This window comes from Podarcis tiliguerta, assembly GCF_965153285.1.
Source record: "Podarcis tiliguerta genome assembly, chromosome: 13".
NCBI lineage: Eukaryota > Metazoa > Chordata > Lepidosauria > Squamata > Lacertidae > Podarcis > Podarcis tiliguerta.
The window spans coordinates 20,911,306-20,931,127 of NC_139546.1; the positions used below are offsets into that span (position 1 = coordinate 20,911,306).

General features: G+C 43.0%; 3 protein-coding genes and 1 long non-coding RNA gene across 7 annotated transcripts in view; 3 read left to right on the plus strand and 1 right to left on the minus strand.

Annotated features, from left to right (window-relative positions):
* Positions 1-1,330: 1,330 nt before the first annotated feature.
* HOXB3 (homeobox B3) overlaps positions 1,331-19,822 on the plus strand; it is an 85,557-nt gene continuing 67,065 nt past the window's right edge. For all 3 annotated transcript variants that reach the window (XM_083408418.1, XM_083408415.1, XM_083408421.1), the window contains exon 1: positions 1,331-1,884. The gene's annotated coding sequence lies outside the window, so the exon portion shown is untranslated. The remainder of the gene's footprint in view (positions 1,885-19,822) is intronic.
* On the minus strand, positions 1,886-19,658 carry LOC310661895. The gene is made up of 2 exons (XR_014504152.1): positions 19,492-19,658; positions 1,886-2,453 (listed from the first exon to the last, which is right to left on the minus strand). It is a non-coding gene; the product is annotated as an uncharacterized lncRNA (long non-coding RNA).
* Positions 7,950-12,027, plus strand: HOXB6 (homeobox B6). 2 transcript variants are annotated; one of them, XM_083408451.1, is made up of 3 exons: positions 7,950-8,034; positions 9,376-9,513; positions 11,727-12,027. In XM_083408451.1, exons 1-3 carry the CDS (start codon positions 7,965-7,967, stop codon positions 11,984-11,986), a joined length of 468 nt encoding a protein of 155 aa, XP_083264577.1. In that variant the 5' UTR covers positions 7,950-7,964; the 3' UTR covers positions 11,987-12,027. The 2 variants fall into 2 exon arrangements, with proteins under 2 accessions (XP_083264577.1, XP_083264576.1); XM_083408450.1 differs by lacking the exon at positions 7,950-8,034 and having other exon boundaries at positions 8,480-9,513.
* HOXB5 (homeobox B5) lies at positions 12,828-18,653 on the plus strand. The gene is made up of 2 exons (XM_083408434.1): positions 12,828-16,004; positions 17,408-18,653. The coding sequence occupies exons 1-2, from the start codon at positions 15,356-15,358 to the stop codon at positions 17,653-17,655; spliced, it is 897 nt and encodes a 298-aa protein (XP_083264560.1). The 5' UTR covers positions 12,828-15,355; the 3' UTR covers positions 17,656-18,653.

Consider the following 19,822-nt stretch of genomic DNA (forward strand, 5'->3'; position numbering starts at 1 on the left):
GCACACAGAGAGCTAAACATACACACAAATAAATAATATTTGTGTTTATAGAGGTATATGCGTGCAATATTTACTATATGGACAAACACAATACACGCGTAGATAGAATTAGCATAGGTTTACGCCATGGCTGGGTGGTTTATATAGGGATATATGCACAATCACATGAACGTATGTGTTTGTTTGTGCGTGTGTGTGTGTGTTTGGGTGTCTCCTTTAAAACAGGTCATATTTGCAGCATCCCCCATCCTTAAAATAAAAAAGGTCGGTATCCCCACAAAAGCGGAAATGTATATTTGCTTCTCTAGCAATGCAGATTACTGCAAAAGACACCTTTTGCGGCGGCAGAAGCGTGTTCTAGAACAGCCGAACCGCCCACCTCGCCAGATTTTGCTGCATTGGACCAGTACTATTGTTTTCGTGGCATGTACCACTGCGGTAGTGGACGTTTCCGAGCGCACTAGTGCGCCTGTGCATATACGCCTGCCTGTTTTTTCCTCGCTTCCTTTTCTATAGATGCGCGTAAGCATGCATACTTCCGCACACACCTATACAGAAACGCCCTACACGTATATATATACACATATATGCATATACATATATATATATGCATGCATACACACATAGATATAACCTGGTATATGTACGTGTCCATACATCTCTCTCTCTCGGATACTACCTGGGACCTTCAATTATTTTAAACTTCGATTGGGGGTGTGGAGGGGAAGAGAGTCAACATTTTAATTTCTTGGGCAATTCCCGCAAGGAATTAACAGCGTTAAGAGGAAAGCAACAATATAAACAACAACCAGATTGAACTATAGAGCGACATATTTCGACCTCCCCCACTCCACACACACAAAAACCCCACACATTAAAAATAAACCGGAGGTGGACCATCCCCTTCGTCATTAAAGACTACAGGTAAATAGCGCAATTGCAGAAAGCTGAAGCTCAAGGATGTTGCCTGAGGTCTGAAATGCACTTGCAATTCTTTAGTCTTACAAAAGTAGGTTCCTTTAACCTTTCGTATATAAAGGCTCGTGCAAGACCCCCTGCCGGGAATGTGGAGGGGGGGGCGCAGAATCTTTGCATATTCTTCTCTTTGGGCTTTTTTTTTAAAAAAGAAAAGATGGCGGCTGAGAAAAAGACTGCTGTTAAAGCAGTCATGAAGAAATGCAATAAATTCCTTGTTGTTTTATGAAAATTTACAACTTTGTGATAGAACTTTATGAGTGGCTGGGTTCTGCGATTGGCCAGAGCTGGTCATGTGGACTGCTAACCGTGAACATGAACTTTTTATGATTTCCCATGTGGTTATTCTACCATTCTTTTGGCCGCTGTACCTTGGGTCGGATCACTGTCCTCTGTAGGACTCTCGCCTCTTTTTACATTTTTTTTTTTTTTTACTTTCATGTATAAGCTCGATAGGGCTAAAAATAGAGGAGAAGGGGAAGCGCACGCACACACATTACACACGCACGCACGCACACACATCTAGGAATGAGTTCAGATTGCTAATATTATCGATCCTCCCTCTTCCTTTCCTAATCCTCTGTGTTAAATTTCCGTAGTGATTTTTTAAAATATTTTTTTTTTCGTGTTGTTGTTGTTCTATGCCTAGTGATGGAGAGGGAGAGGGAGAATCTGTACCGGATGGAGGCTTGTGCCATTTTTCAAAGAGGGAAGTTACTCCATTTTCTGTGCGAAAGGACTCGGCAAAGGAAAAGCTCTCCGAAGTCGCAATGGACGGCTATCAGGTTGGGACAATATTTGTCAGCTTACACATTAAAAGCAAACGCAATCCTGTCCCCCTCCCTCCTCCTCTCCACCTCTTCTTCTTCCTCCTCCTCCCTTAATCCACAGAACGACGGGCGCCAAAAGGTAAGTGAATGCATTTATATTTTATTCGAGTTTATCTTATTATTATTTTTTTTATTCTTTCCTTTTAAAAAAGAAAAAGGTAGCACATACGGTTTTGCCTTTCCCTTTCTATCTTAAATAAGGCTATGGGGACGCAGGGAAAGAAGGAACTCACAGTAGGGAAATAGATATTAATAAATGTACATTTCTGTATGTTATAGTGGGAAGGAAGGAAGGAAGGAAGGAAGGAAGGAAGGAAGGAAGGAAGAAGAGGGGGAGGGAGTGCAGTTGCTGCTAAATAAGATTTGAAATATTTATGTCACCTGGACTGGAGGTCTAAGGAGAATAGCTGAAGGTAGCTGCATAGTCAAGACTTAAAAATAGAAAAATATCAACCCACCCGCCCTTAATTATTTCCCTACTCCTTTAAATCTATTCCTCTCCCCACGAAGAACGATCTAACCAGACTTGCTTGTCATCGAGTACATCCACTCAATTTAGGAAGTTTTGCACAGAGGCCAGTTCGACGAGATGCTTCCCTCCAGGGTGTAGGGAGACGACATAGGCGATTTCTCTTCGAAGGAGCTGTTCTGTACAATGGAAGCGGGTGGGTGGGTGGGAGAGCGGGGAGGGGGCAGAGGAAAGACAAAGATAATAACAATAAAAATTAATAACGAAAAATAGTAATTCTAATACGCAGTGCCTTTATTTTATAATAAAGAGGGGTTAAATTCGAAAACCCATAAAATAAAAGATTACGAGGAGAGGAGACTGCTATATGGTCTTTCTATAAAAAAAATTAATAATCGGTATATGTGAGTATTAAAAATAATAGTTTACATGTGTATTGTAATATATATTGTGTGTGTGTTCCTTCGGCGTTTTAAACCCTGGTTTATCCTGTGTTTAGGTAATTGAGAATGTGTTGTATAAAAGGAGAGACTCGTATACACTACAAATTGCTATTACACCTGTTTTGGAAATTGGGATGGGGGCTGAGAGACAGGATATTTTGAAATATTTCATACCCTTTTTACTGTGGTTACCAGTACTGTGTTCATGTTTGTGCTTAAAAGAAAGAAAGGAAAAAATAAACCTGGTTATTATTATTTGAAATACGAGTGCTGCATGCACAACCGGTCGGTCTCCTGGTAAATTTCGTATTGTGCAGTTAGGTAACGCTTGTGAATTATTATTATTTTTTTAAACTGTGCACATTTTCTAGCATGTTAACCTTTTTTTGTTTGTTTGTTTCTGAGTATAATTTCGTTGGAAGCATATCATAGCTAAGGTGAAAATCATAGAGAAAGTTGAAAAGTTGTGGATAAAATTCGTTCTGCATTTTTCATACATAACTATGCTCAGTCGTCATTTTGCACGCCCTTTCTCCTTTCCTGCGCCCCTCCTTCCTATCCATTTTAAATATTTGAGGCTCGAATTTTTTTATTTTATTTTTTCCCAGTAGGTCTTCTTAGTCTTATTAGATGAGCTGCCCTTTGTAACTCAACCTCTGCTTGCTACCTTTAGAGCTCCTGCTCATCTCTCTCAAGGGGGGGGGGGGGTTGTTAAGGGGAGCTTCCCGGTGGATCGTGCCCATTTATATAAAGCCACTAATTAATGAATTCCTATCGGTTAAACACTACCAAGTTGTTTATCTCCCTCCCTCCCCTTCCTTTAACCCCCGCCCCCCCCAAAAAATCAAAGCAGCTATTTCTCTTTATTTTGTCTTAGGAGTTGGCTTTGCAGCGTCTCAGCTTGCTCATTCTATGCTGTTTGCTGCCATCTACCGTCCAACAGAGGAACGATTCGGTTTTTGTTTCCATGTTTTACAATGATTAATTTCCCATGAAAACTAGTTTAAGTAGACCAAGATTTTCATTTTCTACAGTTAATATGTTTTTGTCATGTAATGGATTGGACATGCCTTACACATTCTGGAAACGGAGCTGGAGATAATTCCCATCCATCTCTCCGGGTATATAGCTCGCTCATCATAGTATACTAGGCTTCTTTTAGTGTTTTAAGTCGTGTGAAATACTTTCACAGCTTTCGGATTTTAGCATTAACATTGCGAGATGGGGGGGGGGTTGTGTGTCTCTGTGTGCAGAAAACCCACTGAACCGTCTTTAACACGAGGAGCTAGTTCTTGAGTTTTGGTAAGTTGATAAAATCGGGTACTTTTCTCGGCGTCTTGAAATAAGTGATCATTCCTATCAAAGTTGCTTCTGATTATTTCTCTGCTTGAAGTTATTTATGTTTGTCTTTACTTCTGCTCGCATGATCAAATATCGAGTGGTGAACTGAAGCTAGTGTATATATATATATATATATATATGTATATTTGTAAACTGAAAATGAAGGATATTCGCATGCTACAGTGCGTTTAAAAAGAACAATTATCCTCTTCACACTTAACACTATCAGAAACAGGGGGGTCGTATTCTAGAACTACCTTTGCTTCTACTAACACAGAACGCAATCCCCCCAGAGGATGTGCTACGGTAACGTCGTTGGCATAAATTGGGCTTCTGCGCCAGAGAACTTTCTGGAAGATTGTGCCCATATTCCTTTAATCCTGACGCCCCCACCCCAAATACAGACAGCTGACCTCCACATTCCTATCTGGCTTTGTTGTTTAAAAATCTGTTAAAATGCTTTTTCTCATTATTCCTTTACTACCTTTACTTTTGGAGGGCAAGGAAATCAAGCAATATGGCGGTCGTTTTGTGTGCGGTTGGTTGTGGGTTTGCTTGTTTGTTTTTTTAAAAATAACACATTAAAAACTTCACCCCAAAGACTCATTTCCCATTTTTGTTAATTATTAGCTAAACTCTTTTGATAAAACAATGACGGGTGCCCCCTCCCTCTTTTCAGTCCTATGTGATCCCATTAACAAAATTATTATACACTGCAGGGGAAGTTAGGTAAATTAAACGTAAATGACTGGAAATTAAGTTTCAAATGGCTGCCTGCTTGGAAAGAGCGAGAGGCAGGAGAGTATATATCTATATATATAGCTATATATGCCTTCAGAGTTCATTGTCTTATACATGGCAACAATGCAGGAAAACATCACTTAGATGGAATTGCAGTGAGGCTATATATGTGACAAAAGGAAGGCTCTCTCCTGTGAATAGTTTTATGATCCTGAATAAAAGCAGGAGGCTATTCAGTCCTGTGTGTATCTGCGCTAGTGTTTAAAGGCCAGTCTTCAGTTTATGGTACCAATTTAAGTCTCCTGCCCAAAAGTCCTGCTGGCTTCGCACTTCTCTATGCTGCTGAATTACAACCTCCACGTTAAATAGAACAGCCAGATACTCCTCCTTTTCTTTTCTGGTTAAGAAGAATTTCTCGCTTTGCCTAGGTTGCAGATTTCTGGGCTGCTTTAACTTCGCTTAAACTTCTGCCTCCCAACAAGGCATTCCGAGGCCTGGTGTCTGCCCAGAGAAATATTTGGGTGTTGTTTTAATCCCCTCATTTATCTGTCTCCCCCCCCCCCATACACACACACACTCCCCCCCCCTTCTGCTTTGTAAAGTTGGCTGGTACTATGCAGAAGAGGCAGGAATGAGCGGAGAGGAAATGGGGGGGGGGGGAGCAGGAACCTGGAGCAACCCCCCCCTCCCAGCTACAGAGCACCAGCTACACACGTTGTAAATAAGCCCCTTTAATCTTTATTTATTCTCTGCCATTTGAGTTATGCCACACTTTGGTCAAGATGGATTTTCCAAGCTAAGAGAAAGCATGTTAGGTCTCTACAGCAACAACAGGCTACAGAGGAGAGTTTATTTGGGTTATAGAAGGCTGGCGGATGGTTTTCCGAGCGTAACATTGAAAACTGGAGGCCCAGTGTAGAAATCTTCCTACAGACCCACGATTAAAACTCTAATAGTGCCATAGCCCAAACAACAACAACAATAACAATAATAACAACAGTAAACAACAGCACGTTCTCTTTGTAAGGGTTGCTGCTTACAGGCAGAATGGTTCACACGCAAGAACAAAGATTTATTACCCAACTATTTTTTATTTTTTTTTAGAAATACCCAAGCTAAAGTTAAATAAAACATTATCCCATTACCTATTGTGACCCCAAATACTTTCAAGAATCCAGACACTTCACTACAGAAGACCGAAGTTGTTGACTTGTAAACAATATTCTCGGTCATAAAATCCCCAAACTTCCTTTTGATTCCACACGCTTAAGACCTGTTATACTATAAGTTCCAAGCCACCTTCCCCTTTAAAAGTCATTTTTAGAGAGTGATTCATTCTTTACAAATGAATCATTAAAAGCTCTTAAATTAATGTTCATCAGTTAAATTGAAGAGCAGTCCTTCCTTGCAAGGGAGGGAAGCATTTGAACGATGAGTAAATCATTATTAGGAGACGAGTTTCAATTAATGACCTTTTATATAAAAAAAGAGAAAATAAAGTTTTTGCAAAATGAACATTAGATATGATCCGAATTGCACGGATATGTAAGAGGAAAGTCTACTGAGTCACAAAGAGGCGTAAAAAATAGATTTGCATCATATTATAAATGGGATTCCGTGTACTCGTCTCCAAACCCAGCGGATCATTACACTTTCCAAAGTAATATTATGAAAAGTTAAATACAAGTAGCATATTTACTCACTTATTTAACCATCAAGGAGCCAAACTCCACATCTTAATCCACCCATTCTTATTAACATGTGATATATGCATGTTTCTAAACAAGAGTTTTAAAGGTCGTGCTCTTTTTTTTCAAATAAGAGGAGAGGGGGGAGGTTGCTTAGGTCCACTTTTCCTGCTCTGCTCCCGTTCTCCTCTGCTTTTCCACGCCAATAAAGCGGTTCTATTTACAGTTCGGATGCACTCTGTACACAAATTGAGGGAGGAGAACCTACAGGGGAAATCTGTTTGTAAGAGAGAGCTTTAAAAACAAAACAAAAAAAAACCACCCACCACCCATTTCCTTTGCCTGTTATTTCCTTACATTCTGAGGGAGTGTTAAAACCGCACGGGCTTCCTTGTCATTAAAGCCCAGGCTCCCAACAAATTAAATCGTAATCCGGTACCATTTCACTAATGCTAAACCCTCGACCGAGCAAATTCACATTGGCCATTCTGAAGGGATCACGTTGCCATGTAAATTTGATCTGAGAGCAATTGAGTATATGTGTGGCGGATAATTCCTGCGAGCAGATTACAGCGTCTGTAATAGAGGAGTGATAGATAGGTGGATTGGATTACAACTTTCATTTGTCCAAATTGCAGCGCTGACCTCTACATTCGGATAATCAGAAGTTGGGATAAACTGGAGAGGTTTGTTTTATTTGCGTTTGCATGGATGTGCAAGGTGGGGGGAGCACGTATGGTTGTTGTGTGTGGTGTGTGGTGTTTTTTTTTTTTGGGGGGGGGGGGGAGTGCCTGTCAGTTACCAGAAGCTGGACAGCTCGGAGACGGAGTTATGAGATGACAGTAATTGGCCGAGAATATGAGAGAAACTGGCAAATTACAGTTCCCTTATGAAACACGAAGTTGAAGTATTTAAAAATATTTCTTGAAATACACAGTTGTTCACATTCAAAATAATACAAAACAAAGTGGTGGTCTTGCGGAGTTAGGATTAAATTATATGGCATTACTGTACCCATCTGAAGGTAGGACGAACTAGTGGTTCGCCATGCAGAAAGGTTAGCGTGGGAAGAAGCTATGAAGAGAAATGCCCAAACTTCAGCCATTTGGGCAACTCTTCCAGCCTACTCGTCCATTCATTCATTAGTTTAAAAACACAATAGCAGAAGGGCACCGAATTCTGAGCGAGTCTCATTTATCCCTGAGTTAAACCTGTGCCGAATTGAAAAGAAAAAAACAAAACTCCAACGCACAAAGTAGACACAGACAATATTTTCTGCCGGCTCACCTCTATCGACAACACGGGCACCATCTAGCAGATGACCATTCCCAGCTGCCTTAAATATTTTTCTCCCCGATGCCTGGTGATCAATAAGGAGTGTTGTTGGCCGTCAGACCAACCGCTGCCCTTAACTCTAAACTGTCCAAAGACCCGGCCTTAACCACGAAAACGCAAGAGGGCACCGTTCTTGAGAGATATGCGGGGATATAATTCTAGCTCAGCTCAGCTCCATTCCCACCCATTCATCTTCCGGACTTTATATAAAGGTACCGCAGGAACTTAAAAGTAAAGGGTTTGATTAGGACCCTCGTGACAAAATACGAGTGTGAGTGTGTAAACACACACAGACTCTCTCTCACACACACACAAGCCATTCAGTTCATTAGGATCCTTTATGGAGGGAGACACGAAACAATTTTTCTCCATCCGTCCCCAGGAGGTAGCTTAAAGTTCTTATTTTTTTAAGACGCTCCATAATGAACAGCCCTATAACCCTCTCCAAAAGTATACCCAGATCGGTCGAACTTTTTAATCTAGCGTCCCTCTTCTTCCTATATATGCTTCTATATGAATTTATAGCTCCCCTCCCCCTCCCCGCCATATTCCTGTAAAAACCCAAAGGGTGGGGGGGTGGGGGATAATAACCTCTTCCCCCAACCAAAACACGCTGGAAATTACCAAACTTTTCCAGATGAAACGAATTCCATTTTTTATTTCCTTTTCCCTCGTGTCCACGACAGCAGCAATGATAGAATCAGTTCTCATTTGTTTTATTCTTCTTGTCTTTCCACCCTCTTCCTCCTCCTCCTCCTGCATTTATTTATTTATTTTCTTCTTTAAAAGAAAAAGAAAACAACAGCCAAAGGAAAGTCCAATTTTTTTAATCGATTTATCTCTTCCTCCCCCCCCCCCATCATTAGTATGTGGTTAAGAGGGAGGGTGTCTATCTGTGTTATGTGGGGGTGGAGGGGGCGCGCGTATCTGTTGTTCAAAAGTGATGGTGTTGGTGGCAGAGATGCTTTCGCTGGTTTGTTCTAGGGGGGGTCCCCTGTGCAAAGCTAACCCCTCTAGGGTGCGATTTCGCAGTCTTCGACTTCTGCCATTGGTCAGCGCGTGATCAGATGGTTCTCTTTCCTTATGTCCCTGGTTGGCACGCGGCCATCCCCCTTCAGCTAAAACCCAATCTCCCATATACTGCTAATAGCTAAACCGCTTGGACTATAAAACGCAACAAATCATAAAGACCAAGGGAAAGAACAGACGCTGTTCCTCTGCTTTATTATTATTATTATTATTATTATTATTATTATTATTATTATTTCCAATGAGTTCTTATTTTGTCAACTCTACTTTTCCGGTGAGCTTAGCCGGGGGTCAAGAACCGTTTCTGGGACAGCTCCCCTTATATTCCACGGGGTATGCGGACCCTTTAAGGCACTACCCTGCCACTTATGGAACTGGGGGTGGGGGGGTCCCGGAGAAAGGTTACCCGGGCGCGCCTTACTACCAGCAAGCCAACGGAGCTTACAACCGGAGCCCAGCCTGCGATTACGGGACATCTGGTTTTTACAGAGAGAAAGAGACAGCCTGCTCTCTTTCGAGTTTAGAGGACCCTGTTCCGTTCGGCCAGGAGCAAGTCCGGAAGTCAGATTGCTCCCAGAACAAACACGCTTTCGGGGAGAGCGAAGACCAGAAGTGCTCCACGCCGGTGTACCCCTGGATGCAGAGAATGAACTCCTGCAACAGTAAGTTCCGCTTTTCTCTCTGTTCTCTGTAAGGATGGCCAGACAGACACACAGACAGGCGGATAGATAGGTAGGGAGGGTTCCCTTTCACCTCATCTCTTTCTGAAGAGGAAACGCTGCCCTTCTCGTCTCAGCTTCCAGACAGCGGGAAGCAGAAACTTTCCTCAAACTTTTATCCTACTTAGATCATAACTTCCATAACGAAGGTTTGAGTGTATGTGAGTGTGTGCGCGCCTGTGTATACATATATATTCTTTGCACGAGGTTCCCTCCAGTGAGTTCGTTTCTTTAGCCAACTTTCTGTTATCTGGGGAGGTACGGAGATTATTGATTGACCGGCTCTGTCTTGTGGAAGGCAATGTTAGCTGTCACTCAGGAGGAGTGATTTAGAGACGTGTCTGGTGTACTTACACACAAACACACACACACACACACACACACAAACACACACGCACGATGCAATCCATATCACACTGAAGCCCCCCCCCCAATTGAATTTTATGGACTTGGTTTTAGCCCCCTTCTCATATCTCCACCCACCCACCCCCGCTCTCACACACACCTTGGCCAATTCATATCCCAGAGAGTGTATTTCTATAACCCAGCCAGTTGAATAATGTCGGAAGGGCTTAAATATTTGAAAGGAGAGAGCTACATTTTTAATGAAACTCGCACATAATGAAATGCCTGTCTGGAGAGGAGTTGCAGATAGTTTCTCTTTCACTCACTCACTCACTCACTCACTCATTCCCATACTCTCTCTCTCTCTTCCCCACCCCCACCCCTTCTTCTGTGATCGACCATGGCCCTCCAGGTGCTAGATTTTCCATGAAAACACATTCTTGAAAATGAGGTGGAAAACAGCAGCCTTTCCTCCTCCCTTCTCTGTGTTTACACGTATTATACGTTGTCGATCTCAAAAATTCCGGAGTGGGCTGATGTTGGGCGGGGGGGGGGGGAGGAATCAATAAACTTACCTTATTGCTGAAACTCTGGAATCTATTCCAGTTACCGATAAAATACGCGGGGTGGGGGTGGGGAGGGAAAACAGAAGAGAAGGGGAGAGGAGAGGAAGAGGAGGAGGGACCCAGTACCTTGCAAGTTTTACATAACAGAAAGGAACTGCCCCAGAAGAAAACTGAAGTAAGGATAGAAAGGGAATTCATAACCTCCCGTGAATTCTGTCCGGAAATAAGTGCGTAAAGGGGAGGCAAACGCCTTAGCAACTCTCTCAGGACAAAATCCTGCAAGCCTTTCCACTGCGACCCTAAAAACACATTAGCTGGGAAGCTAAGTCTCATTGATTTCTATGCGCCATTACTTCCCAGTGGCACCTCGATCCTGAGCTCATTTACTTTCCAGAAAGTCTTACGGCTTCTCTTCGGTGGGCTTTTCCTTCCAAGCTTTTAAGTTGGCTTTGGGGGACCACAAGCTCTAAGAGTAACGCGTTCCGCTCCCAAACAGCATTATTCCAAAAGTGAAATCTCGCCGAGCCCACGGGGGTTTACTCCCAAGGCAGTATGCATAGGACCGCAGCCTTAGCCCTCCGTGAACTCCGCTCAGTGGGGGCACTAGAGTCCACAAGGCAGGGAAACGCAAGGGTGGGTGGGTGGGTGGGGGAAGGGTGGGTGGACCTTTTCTGCTTGGAGGAGCTAAGCTCCATAGAACAGGAACAGCAAGCTTTCGAGTTACACAGATCTCTTCTTCGAGGTGTTTATTATCATTATTTTCTTTTGAAAGGATTGCATGTGTTGATTGGCCAGGCTGCAAGTTTTGAAGCTCAGCCTTTTGGGAGCAGGGTTGGGCCTCTCCAGAGAGCATGTTTATGCATGGGGGCAATGTCCCCACACAACTACAACCCAAATGGAGTGCAGGATTATTTTGGAAGCCCTTTCGAAAGCATCAAGTGAAGGCAACCCAAACTGAGTTTCTGTTTTCTTGTATGCATCTTCATTCCTTCATTCCTTTAATTTCCTATCCTTTTGGAAGTTTATGTTTACAAAGAGGGCCTTTCGATCGGAGAGATTAGAGGACTGGGATGCAGTGGGGGGGGGCCACAAGCAGAGGGGAAATGAAGAGAACACCTTCTCTCTCACACACACAACACACACACACACAGTGGTTAGCCTAGTAGCCATTGTCATGCATATTTGAAGCTCCGAATAAATGTCCAACGTCCTTTTCAACCAACCCTTGTTTTCCTCCCGTCGTAGGTTCCTCTTTCGGGCCGAGTGGCAGGCGAGGGAGACAGACCTACACCCGTTACCAGACCCTGGAGCTGGAGAAAGAATTCCACTTTAACCGTTACCTGACCAGGCGCCGCCGGATCGAAATCGCCCACGCGCTCTGCCTGACGGAACGCCAGATCAAGATCTGGTTCCAGAACCGAAGGATGAAGTGGAAAAAGGAAAACAAGCTACTCAACTCCACTCAGCTGAGTGCCGAGGAAGAAGAGGAAAAAACAACGGAATGAGAGAGAGGTTGCAGAGGAAGGAGGGAGAGAAAGAAGGAAGACAGCGAAAATGCCAACGGTTGTGAGGGGCTCCCAAAAGGGCAAAAATAAAAGGCACAGCGGAGACACACATTTTTTGTTGTTGTAAAATACCCGAGACTGTATGGAGGTGTTGGCCCATCTTCCTCATGCACCCTCTCTCGCATCCAGTAATCTGTCGTGTCATAATCAAGCTTCTAGTCCAGTTTATTTCCCTATTCTTTCTATTGGCCCTTCCTCTTCCCCGCCCCCGCACCACAAACGGATTTTTTTTTTTTTTTAGGGTGTCCTTCTTAGGATTCTTGCTAACTCTTGTATTTAAATGGAGGTGCTGCAATATATGTGTCAGATTTTTGGGGTTGTTGATTGTCTTCATTTTGTAAAACAAAAGTCTCATGCACGATTTTACTTATATGTTGCTTTTTTAAAAAAGAAAAGAAGAGTTAAACTAGGTTCTTTGACATTTAAGGGTTGCTGTTGCTTTTTTTTTTAAAGAAAAGATCTATTGAAAAGGAACAATTGCTACCTAAAAAAATATGGTGAAATAAAAAAAAAATAGGAGGGGTGTTTTTGTTTGTTTTATTTTATTACATTTTTTGTACAGTGTTGTGTTTGTAGTTTGTGTTAGTTATGGAGATGGAAGTTCTCTAATAAACAGCAAACAAACATGTTGAGAAAAACACTTGGCACGTTCCTATTTTTAGGGTGTGCGTCCTCCTCCCCTCTCCACACTCACATATACAGACACACACAAACACACACAGAGATACTTCTTTCCTGAGGAATTGGTCTACCTACAGAAGCTGTGGGCTTGTTAGGGGGGAAAAGGAACAATAAAAAGCCCCGCTGTTTGATAGAAGTTCTCTCCCCTAACCTGAACAGCCAGGCAATTTTTTAAGCTTTACAGAAGTTAGCGCTGAAAGATAGATTCGGCTCCTCGCACCTCCCACTTCCAATACTCCTCAGCCTAATCTTAAATGAAAGACCTTTTCACCAAGAATATCTTGGAGTTGACATTTAACTTTAATATGGATATATTTTATTGTTAACAGCACAAAAGAGTTATGAAGGGGGGGGGGGAAGCTCACCGCATATATAATAAATCAAGGGAGCAGGCATAACTGTGCCCCCTCCCCAATCATACATCTGCTAGAAGATATCTAACATTTGTATAGCCGCCTTCAAATATTTGGCCCACTTCCTTTCAGCTCCTTCTCCCGCCACCGCCTGCTCAAACACCCCACAACTACGAGCTGCATAGAACTCAAAAATTATATTAAAAAGGTGGAACCACAAGCAGTTCGCACTTTTTTGTGTGCACGAAGCTGAAAGGGATATACCAGCAGGAAACTTAACGAATGATTGGAATACCGCTAATCTCTTTCAAGCATATATATATATAATGTAGAACCGTACACCTCTCTCTGCCCCGCAAGTGCCTCCTTCCAACATTTCTTTATATTCTTTTATTGCATGGCGACATGCTTGCCATGGTTAGACAAAGAACAGTTTCCAGAGAGCTCCAGGATTACTTAAGGGAAGCTTTGAAAGGCAGCTTTTCGCTAATTGTCATTGTCTCTCTCGTTCTGTAGAAGCAAGCGGTCTGCAACTCTTTCTGACTTGCTGTTATTCTGCAACCAAGTTCCCTTATTTTGTTTAAACTCCCCCCCCCCAAAATAAAGGATCGTGGATTATTACCTTACAGCTTTGGCCACCCCAAATTCACAGGTACCTCAACACCTCAAGCCTCCCCCCCCTCCAAATTATGGTGTTAATGGCAGACATTTAAAAAAATCAATTCCAGCAGAAGTCTCGCAGCTGCAGGACACTTATCCTTATTGCTACTCTTTTCATTGGCCGTAATTATTATAATTATATGTCACTTTGAATAGGGCTCATAATTTCCAATGGGTTCCAGGCTGACTTCTCGAAATTCCTGAGCGGTTCTTCGAGAAAAAAACAAAGAGAGGAGAAAAACATTTCGGAAATGCTAGAGAAAGCAAAGGCTTTTATAAATCTGGCCCATTTATTTATTTATTTTTGCATTTTTCACTTCAAACCTAACGTTGGTTTCCAATTTTTAGGCTGTAATCCGACACCCACTTACCTGAGAGTAAGCCCTACTGAATACAATGGGACTTCTTTCTGTGTAGGTATGAATAGGATTGCCCTTTTAAGTGGGGACAGCATTCTATTGTAACTGTTCATATTATGGGCGATATATGTCACTCAGGATATCACCAGTTATATGAATAAATACACAGAACTCCCTAATTTTTAAAGGGGATAGTCTTTCCTTTCTAATATCTAGGCAGCAAAGGTACTGAGATGTAATAATAATAGCAATAACAGTAGCAACAGCAGTACTCCTGATTATGTGAACCAAGTGCAGTGCAAATAAGTGAAAAGCGCTCAGTTATTAGCACAGGTAGGTGCTGGTTTTGAGAGGCACGTATCCTTCAGGTAGGATTAGACTGCAGTGCTATGCACACTTACCTGGAGGCAAGCTCCACTGAACCTAGAGGGGCTTACTTCTGAGTAAACATGCATATAATGGGAAGAAAGCAGGGAGGGAAAGGCGGAACGGAAAAAGAGGAGCAGGCGTTTGAGTTTAAATTAGGGTGGACTCTCTGGTGCGGCACCTTTTCTGACACCAACACAATAAAGGCATTGGAGTTATAATTTATTATCACAGCAGCAATTACCACCAGTAGTCATAATAATGGCAATGTTTTAATACACAAAAGCGCACCAGCGTGGAAGGAGGCAAACGGGGCTGTATTAGGGGGAAATGTTACCTTCAGAAATAACAAGATTTAAAAAGAGAAATAAAGATTCCGAAAGGACACTTTGGGGGAGTGTAGCCATGGAAGTATTTTATTTCTGTAAAAGGTGAGCACGGAATCAGAGCGCGTTACTCTTTCTTTTATTTATTTTTTTAAAAAACCTGGGTGAGCTTATCCTCCATGCCGGCTAACTCTTCCTTTGCCCAGTAGGTGGCGCAGTCCGCCAACAAGGAGCCACCTCTGCTTTCTGATTCCTCCCCCCTTCTTTCCTCCCCCTTTTGGAAGCCGCGCATTGACATGGGCCTAACGATTCTCGGATCGTCATTATTTGTAACCATAGAGCATGAATTGCCTCTTGAGGTCATCAGTGAGAATTTACGACTGGTCAACAAAAGCACGTGATTCCCAAACGCACCCCCCACCCCACCCCCATATTTGGCCGCATACATAGCAAAAACGAAGTACAGTGCATCGCTATAATTCATTAATACATCATAAATCCTCAAGCACAGGGGTTATAACGACCACGAGCCCCACAAATCAAGCCCTCCAAAATACAACCCAAATGAGTTCTTACTTTGTAAACTCGTTCTCAGGACGCTATCCTAATGCCCCAGACTATCAGCTGTTAAATTATGGGACCGGCAGTTCCATGAACGGATCTTATAGAGATCCAGGCAACATGCACGCCGGCTCTTATGGTGGATACAACTACAATGGGATGGATCTGAGCATCAGCCGTTCAACCTCCTCCTCCAGCCACTTTGCAACGGTTGGGGAGAGCTCCCGCGCCTTCCCTGCCCAAGCCGCGCCGGAGAGCAGGTTCAGACAGGCGTCGAGCTGCTCCTTGTCCTCTCCCGAGTCCCTCCCTTGCACCAGCAGCACCAGCAGCACCAGCAACAACAACAACAACAACAACGGCGGCGGCGGAGGAGGCGGCGGCGGCAGCGGCAGCAGCAACGGCGAGAGCCATGGAGGCAAAGCAGCCGCGTCTTCCCCCGCCGACCAGGCAGCCTCGGTCGGCACGGCCAACGCCACCAGTTTCACAGAGATAGACGAAACCAGCGCGTCCTCGGGAACTGAAGAGAGCGGCTCCCAAGTCAACAGCAACGGCGTCAGAGCTCAGGCAGAGCCCATCGCCACGTCCACGCCAGCCACAGAAGGACAGAGCCCACAGATATTCCCCTGGATGCGAAAACTTCATATTAGCCATGGTACATGCTCCTTTTTAAAATTTGCATCTTTCTATCTATCTACTTCTCTCTCTCTCTCTCTCTCTCTCTCTTTATATAGAGGAATATATATGAAATATGTTATTGGCAGGGCAGACAGGGAATGGGGGATGGGAGATGGAAATGGAGCACAATCGCCTGGGAAGACAGCCTCGGTGTGTCTTTTTATGGCTCCCCTTTCTGCTTCCCATCAGAAAGTGCCTTTAGTTATTATTTTTTAATTAATTTAATTTAAAAGGGAGGGAAAGTCTGATTTAGGAGAGGTTTTCTGAAAACGTTTCCCTCTTGAAAAATAAAATAAAATATCGCAGACGTAGCATGGTATCTGGGTGACAGGACCTAGTGCTAGAAGTAACCATATTATAATATCCAGAGACGTGAGAATAAGAGTAGTGTGGCAGCAGCAGTCATAATGGGCTTTTAAAATACCAGGAGTTGAAGAGGTAGGAGGAAAGGAACGGGTAGACTGGTTTGTGGGGAAGAAGAAAAACAGTCCTGTTTGTGGGCACAGATGGGTCTGTCAAACATCTCCTCTTGCCGCCGCCACCACCCCACATTATAGTGTCTGTTGTGACAATGTGGGATAATGGCAAACTCTTTCCCCCTCCCCTCCCCCACGGTAAAAACGGATGGACGTTGCCAGGGAGGATCTGAGCGGCAGAGTTCGAAGGGTGAGGGAATATCGACTCGCTTAACACGCCGATGCTAAATGCATTTGGGTGGAGAAAGGAAGCCCCAAGGATTTCAGTGTGGAAGTTGCTTCCAGCGAAGTGTAGCTAGCTAGTGTCAAGGGGGTGGGCAAGTCAGTTCCAGGGCGAAGGGGAGGCACGGGAACGTACGACCAAAATGGTAGTCCCTCGCCTGCCTTCCTCTCTGCTCGCCTGTGGATGTTTCCCCATTTTGATTATACTGGTATACAGTATAAGCAGAAAGAGACAGGGAAATACTGTTAAGGCTTAGAGCGTCAGCGTCAGGCTGCCATCCTGTCCACCCCTTCCCTAGAAGTAGGCATTACTGAAGCCAGTGGGGTTTACTCCCGAGTAAACCTGCAGACGCTGGAGTTGTGGAAATGTCTAAACTTGTTATAGGGTCAAGGAAAAGGATGCCCCGCAGGAGGGGGTGGGGTGGGGACATCGTGATACTGGCACATATATATATTTTTAAAAATGGGTGGAATTCAGGTTCGGAGCTATAGAATCAAAATGAAGTCACGGAGAAGGGAATAAAGGGAAGGTGCTAAGGTGGTTGGGGCGTGATTTTTGCAAGTAAGCTGGGGTGAGCTTTTCCAACTAAGCAGGAAACTTGTCGAATAATCTCTCTGGCATAGTTGTAATAAAGACAAAGCCGAACAGAACCCAAAATGTTGTCCATGTATTATTACCCAGATATGACTGGACCGGATGGTAAACGAGCGCGGACGGCGTACACTCGCTACCAGACCCTGGAACTGGAGAAGGAGTTTCACTTTAACCGCTACCTCACCCGCAGAAGGCGAATAGAAATAGCCCACGCTTTGTGTCTCTCCGAAAGACAGATAAAAATCTGGTTCCAAAACAGGCGAATGAAGTGGAAGAAAGATAACAAACTCAAAAGTATGAGTTTAGCGTCTGGTGGCAGCGCATTCCAGCCTTAAATTATATCAAGGGGGGAATAGTAAGAAATAGAAGTGTGGGGCGGGGGGGGGGGGAGAAGTAAAGAAAGAAAGAAAGAAAGTGAGAAAGTTTAAAACTAAAACTAAAAAAAAAAGCAACAGCCAGTCTTTTTTTTTTTAAGTTTGGAGTACTGTAAAGTGAAGCACTTTCCATTCAGCATGCTGTTGGTTGATTTATTATAATTATTGTTATTAAACAACTTCGGTGGTACTATTATTCCAGGACTGTGTCCTTTGCTACGATTTCCCCCCTCTAAATTAAAGTAAATAAAATAAAGTTATTTCCAGAGGCTTCTTTAATGCTTTAGGTGTTCTAAATGTTTGTGTCTGTGCTATAAATGACGCTTTCTGGAAAAAGCTAGCATGTTTTTTTGTTTTTTGTTTTTTAACGTGCTCTTTAAATGTTATAACTTATTTATAAACCACTGCGGAGAAGGAAAGATGGCTCCTTTAAAAAGTTTAGGCTTTGCGAGGAGATCTTTCCTCCTTTCCTTCTTCTCCAGTCGGGCTATCCTGTACTTCAGTGTCAGAGGAAAAAAATGAAAAACATCAACCACAACAAACTTTTTTTAAAAAAAGAAAAAAAATTACAATATATCTATATATATAAGCTCATGTATCTTTCTGTCTTTGAAATTGTCAAGTCTGTGATTTGGTTCATATTTCCTGGCCTTGTTTTGATCCTAGGCCAGTTCTGAAACTTCTTTTTTTTTAAAATAAATGTGAGTGAAGTTCACTTAAAAAGGGTATACGATTGGACCAACCATAGTATGTTGAAAATGTTTGTAAATACTAGAAATACTTCTGCAGTGACTAATAGGAAGTTTTAGTGGGCAGGGTGAAGTCAGTGTTCTGTGTGTCCGAAATGGCATTTGTCATGTTAGCTGCCTGTTCCCATCTTTGCCAAGAAGCTTTTCGTATCCGTTTGTAGCCTTAACTTGAAGTCAAATAAACGTTTCTCCTGACCAGAAAAAAACACACCCACCATCTTTTGTGTTTCTTTATACCACGGCGATGGAAAACCTCGGCCCTAAAGTTACTCCTAAGCGAAATACAAACTTAAAAAAAAACAAAAAAGCAACCACCACCACAGAAAGTGTCTTCACAACCCGTATGGCCCATCTGCCAGGTTCTCCACCAGGCCACTTCCCCAACCTTACGAGGGAAGGGTACAAAGTCGCCTCGTTTCAGTCGGTGCAGTTGCTGAACAGGAAACACACAACCCAAAGGGAAAAAAGGAAGAAAGAAAGAAAACAAGCCAGTTGTTATGTTCTCAAACTTTGCTTCCTGCCTTATACGCTCCGACCCTGACCACGTTTACTTGGCAATAAGACCCCCCATTTATTCCAGTGGCCTTTACTTCCAAGTAACCGTGCTGAGAATAGCAGCCATCGAGTCCATAAACCAAACATTTGGGAGAGGAAGTGAAGTGGTCATAACATGAAACAAATGCCCTCTGAGCTGCAGAGCTAATATGCTATTAGCTGCTTTATATTCTTATTAATATTACTACTATATTCCTTCACATACAAGTACAAACACTCTCTCGCAGGGAGTCTTCAACTCAACACAGAAATGCACAGTTGCCTTAACTTTAGAATTGTTTTCATTACGCATAATTTACACAACATCTTTGCGCCGACCTTTCCTTATTACTAGCCTGGGATTCTTCCTTCCCTTAAACCAAAGCGCTACCAGCAAATTCTGTTTGTTGAAAAGAGGAAATAAATAGCTGCTGATCTCCTTAAATTATAATTTACAGCGTTCTCTCTCTCGCTGACTCTCTTGTACGAATTAAAATCGGTCTTGTGAACTTACCCCAAACTCTTTGGTTACTTCTTAAGTGGTTTTGAGAGGACTGGGATGTGAGTTGTCATTTCCAAAACAACCCATTTTCTCGCCTTCCCTTGAATACACAGAGTCTCTCTCACACACACACATATATTTTACCCATAGCAAAGTAAGTAAGTATACCAAAAGTGGCTGTGACATTAAGATGTCAAATGGATAGGGTTTTATCTAGAAGTTAGATCGTAAAAATCGCCCAGACCTCAGCCAGATACCCCTCACTGGCTCTCAAAAGTCACGTGAGGTCCATAAAGTTAGTTTTATGGTTTTGGGGAGTTGACAATGTACAATATATTTCACA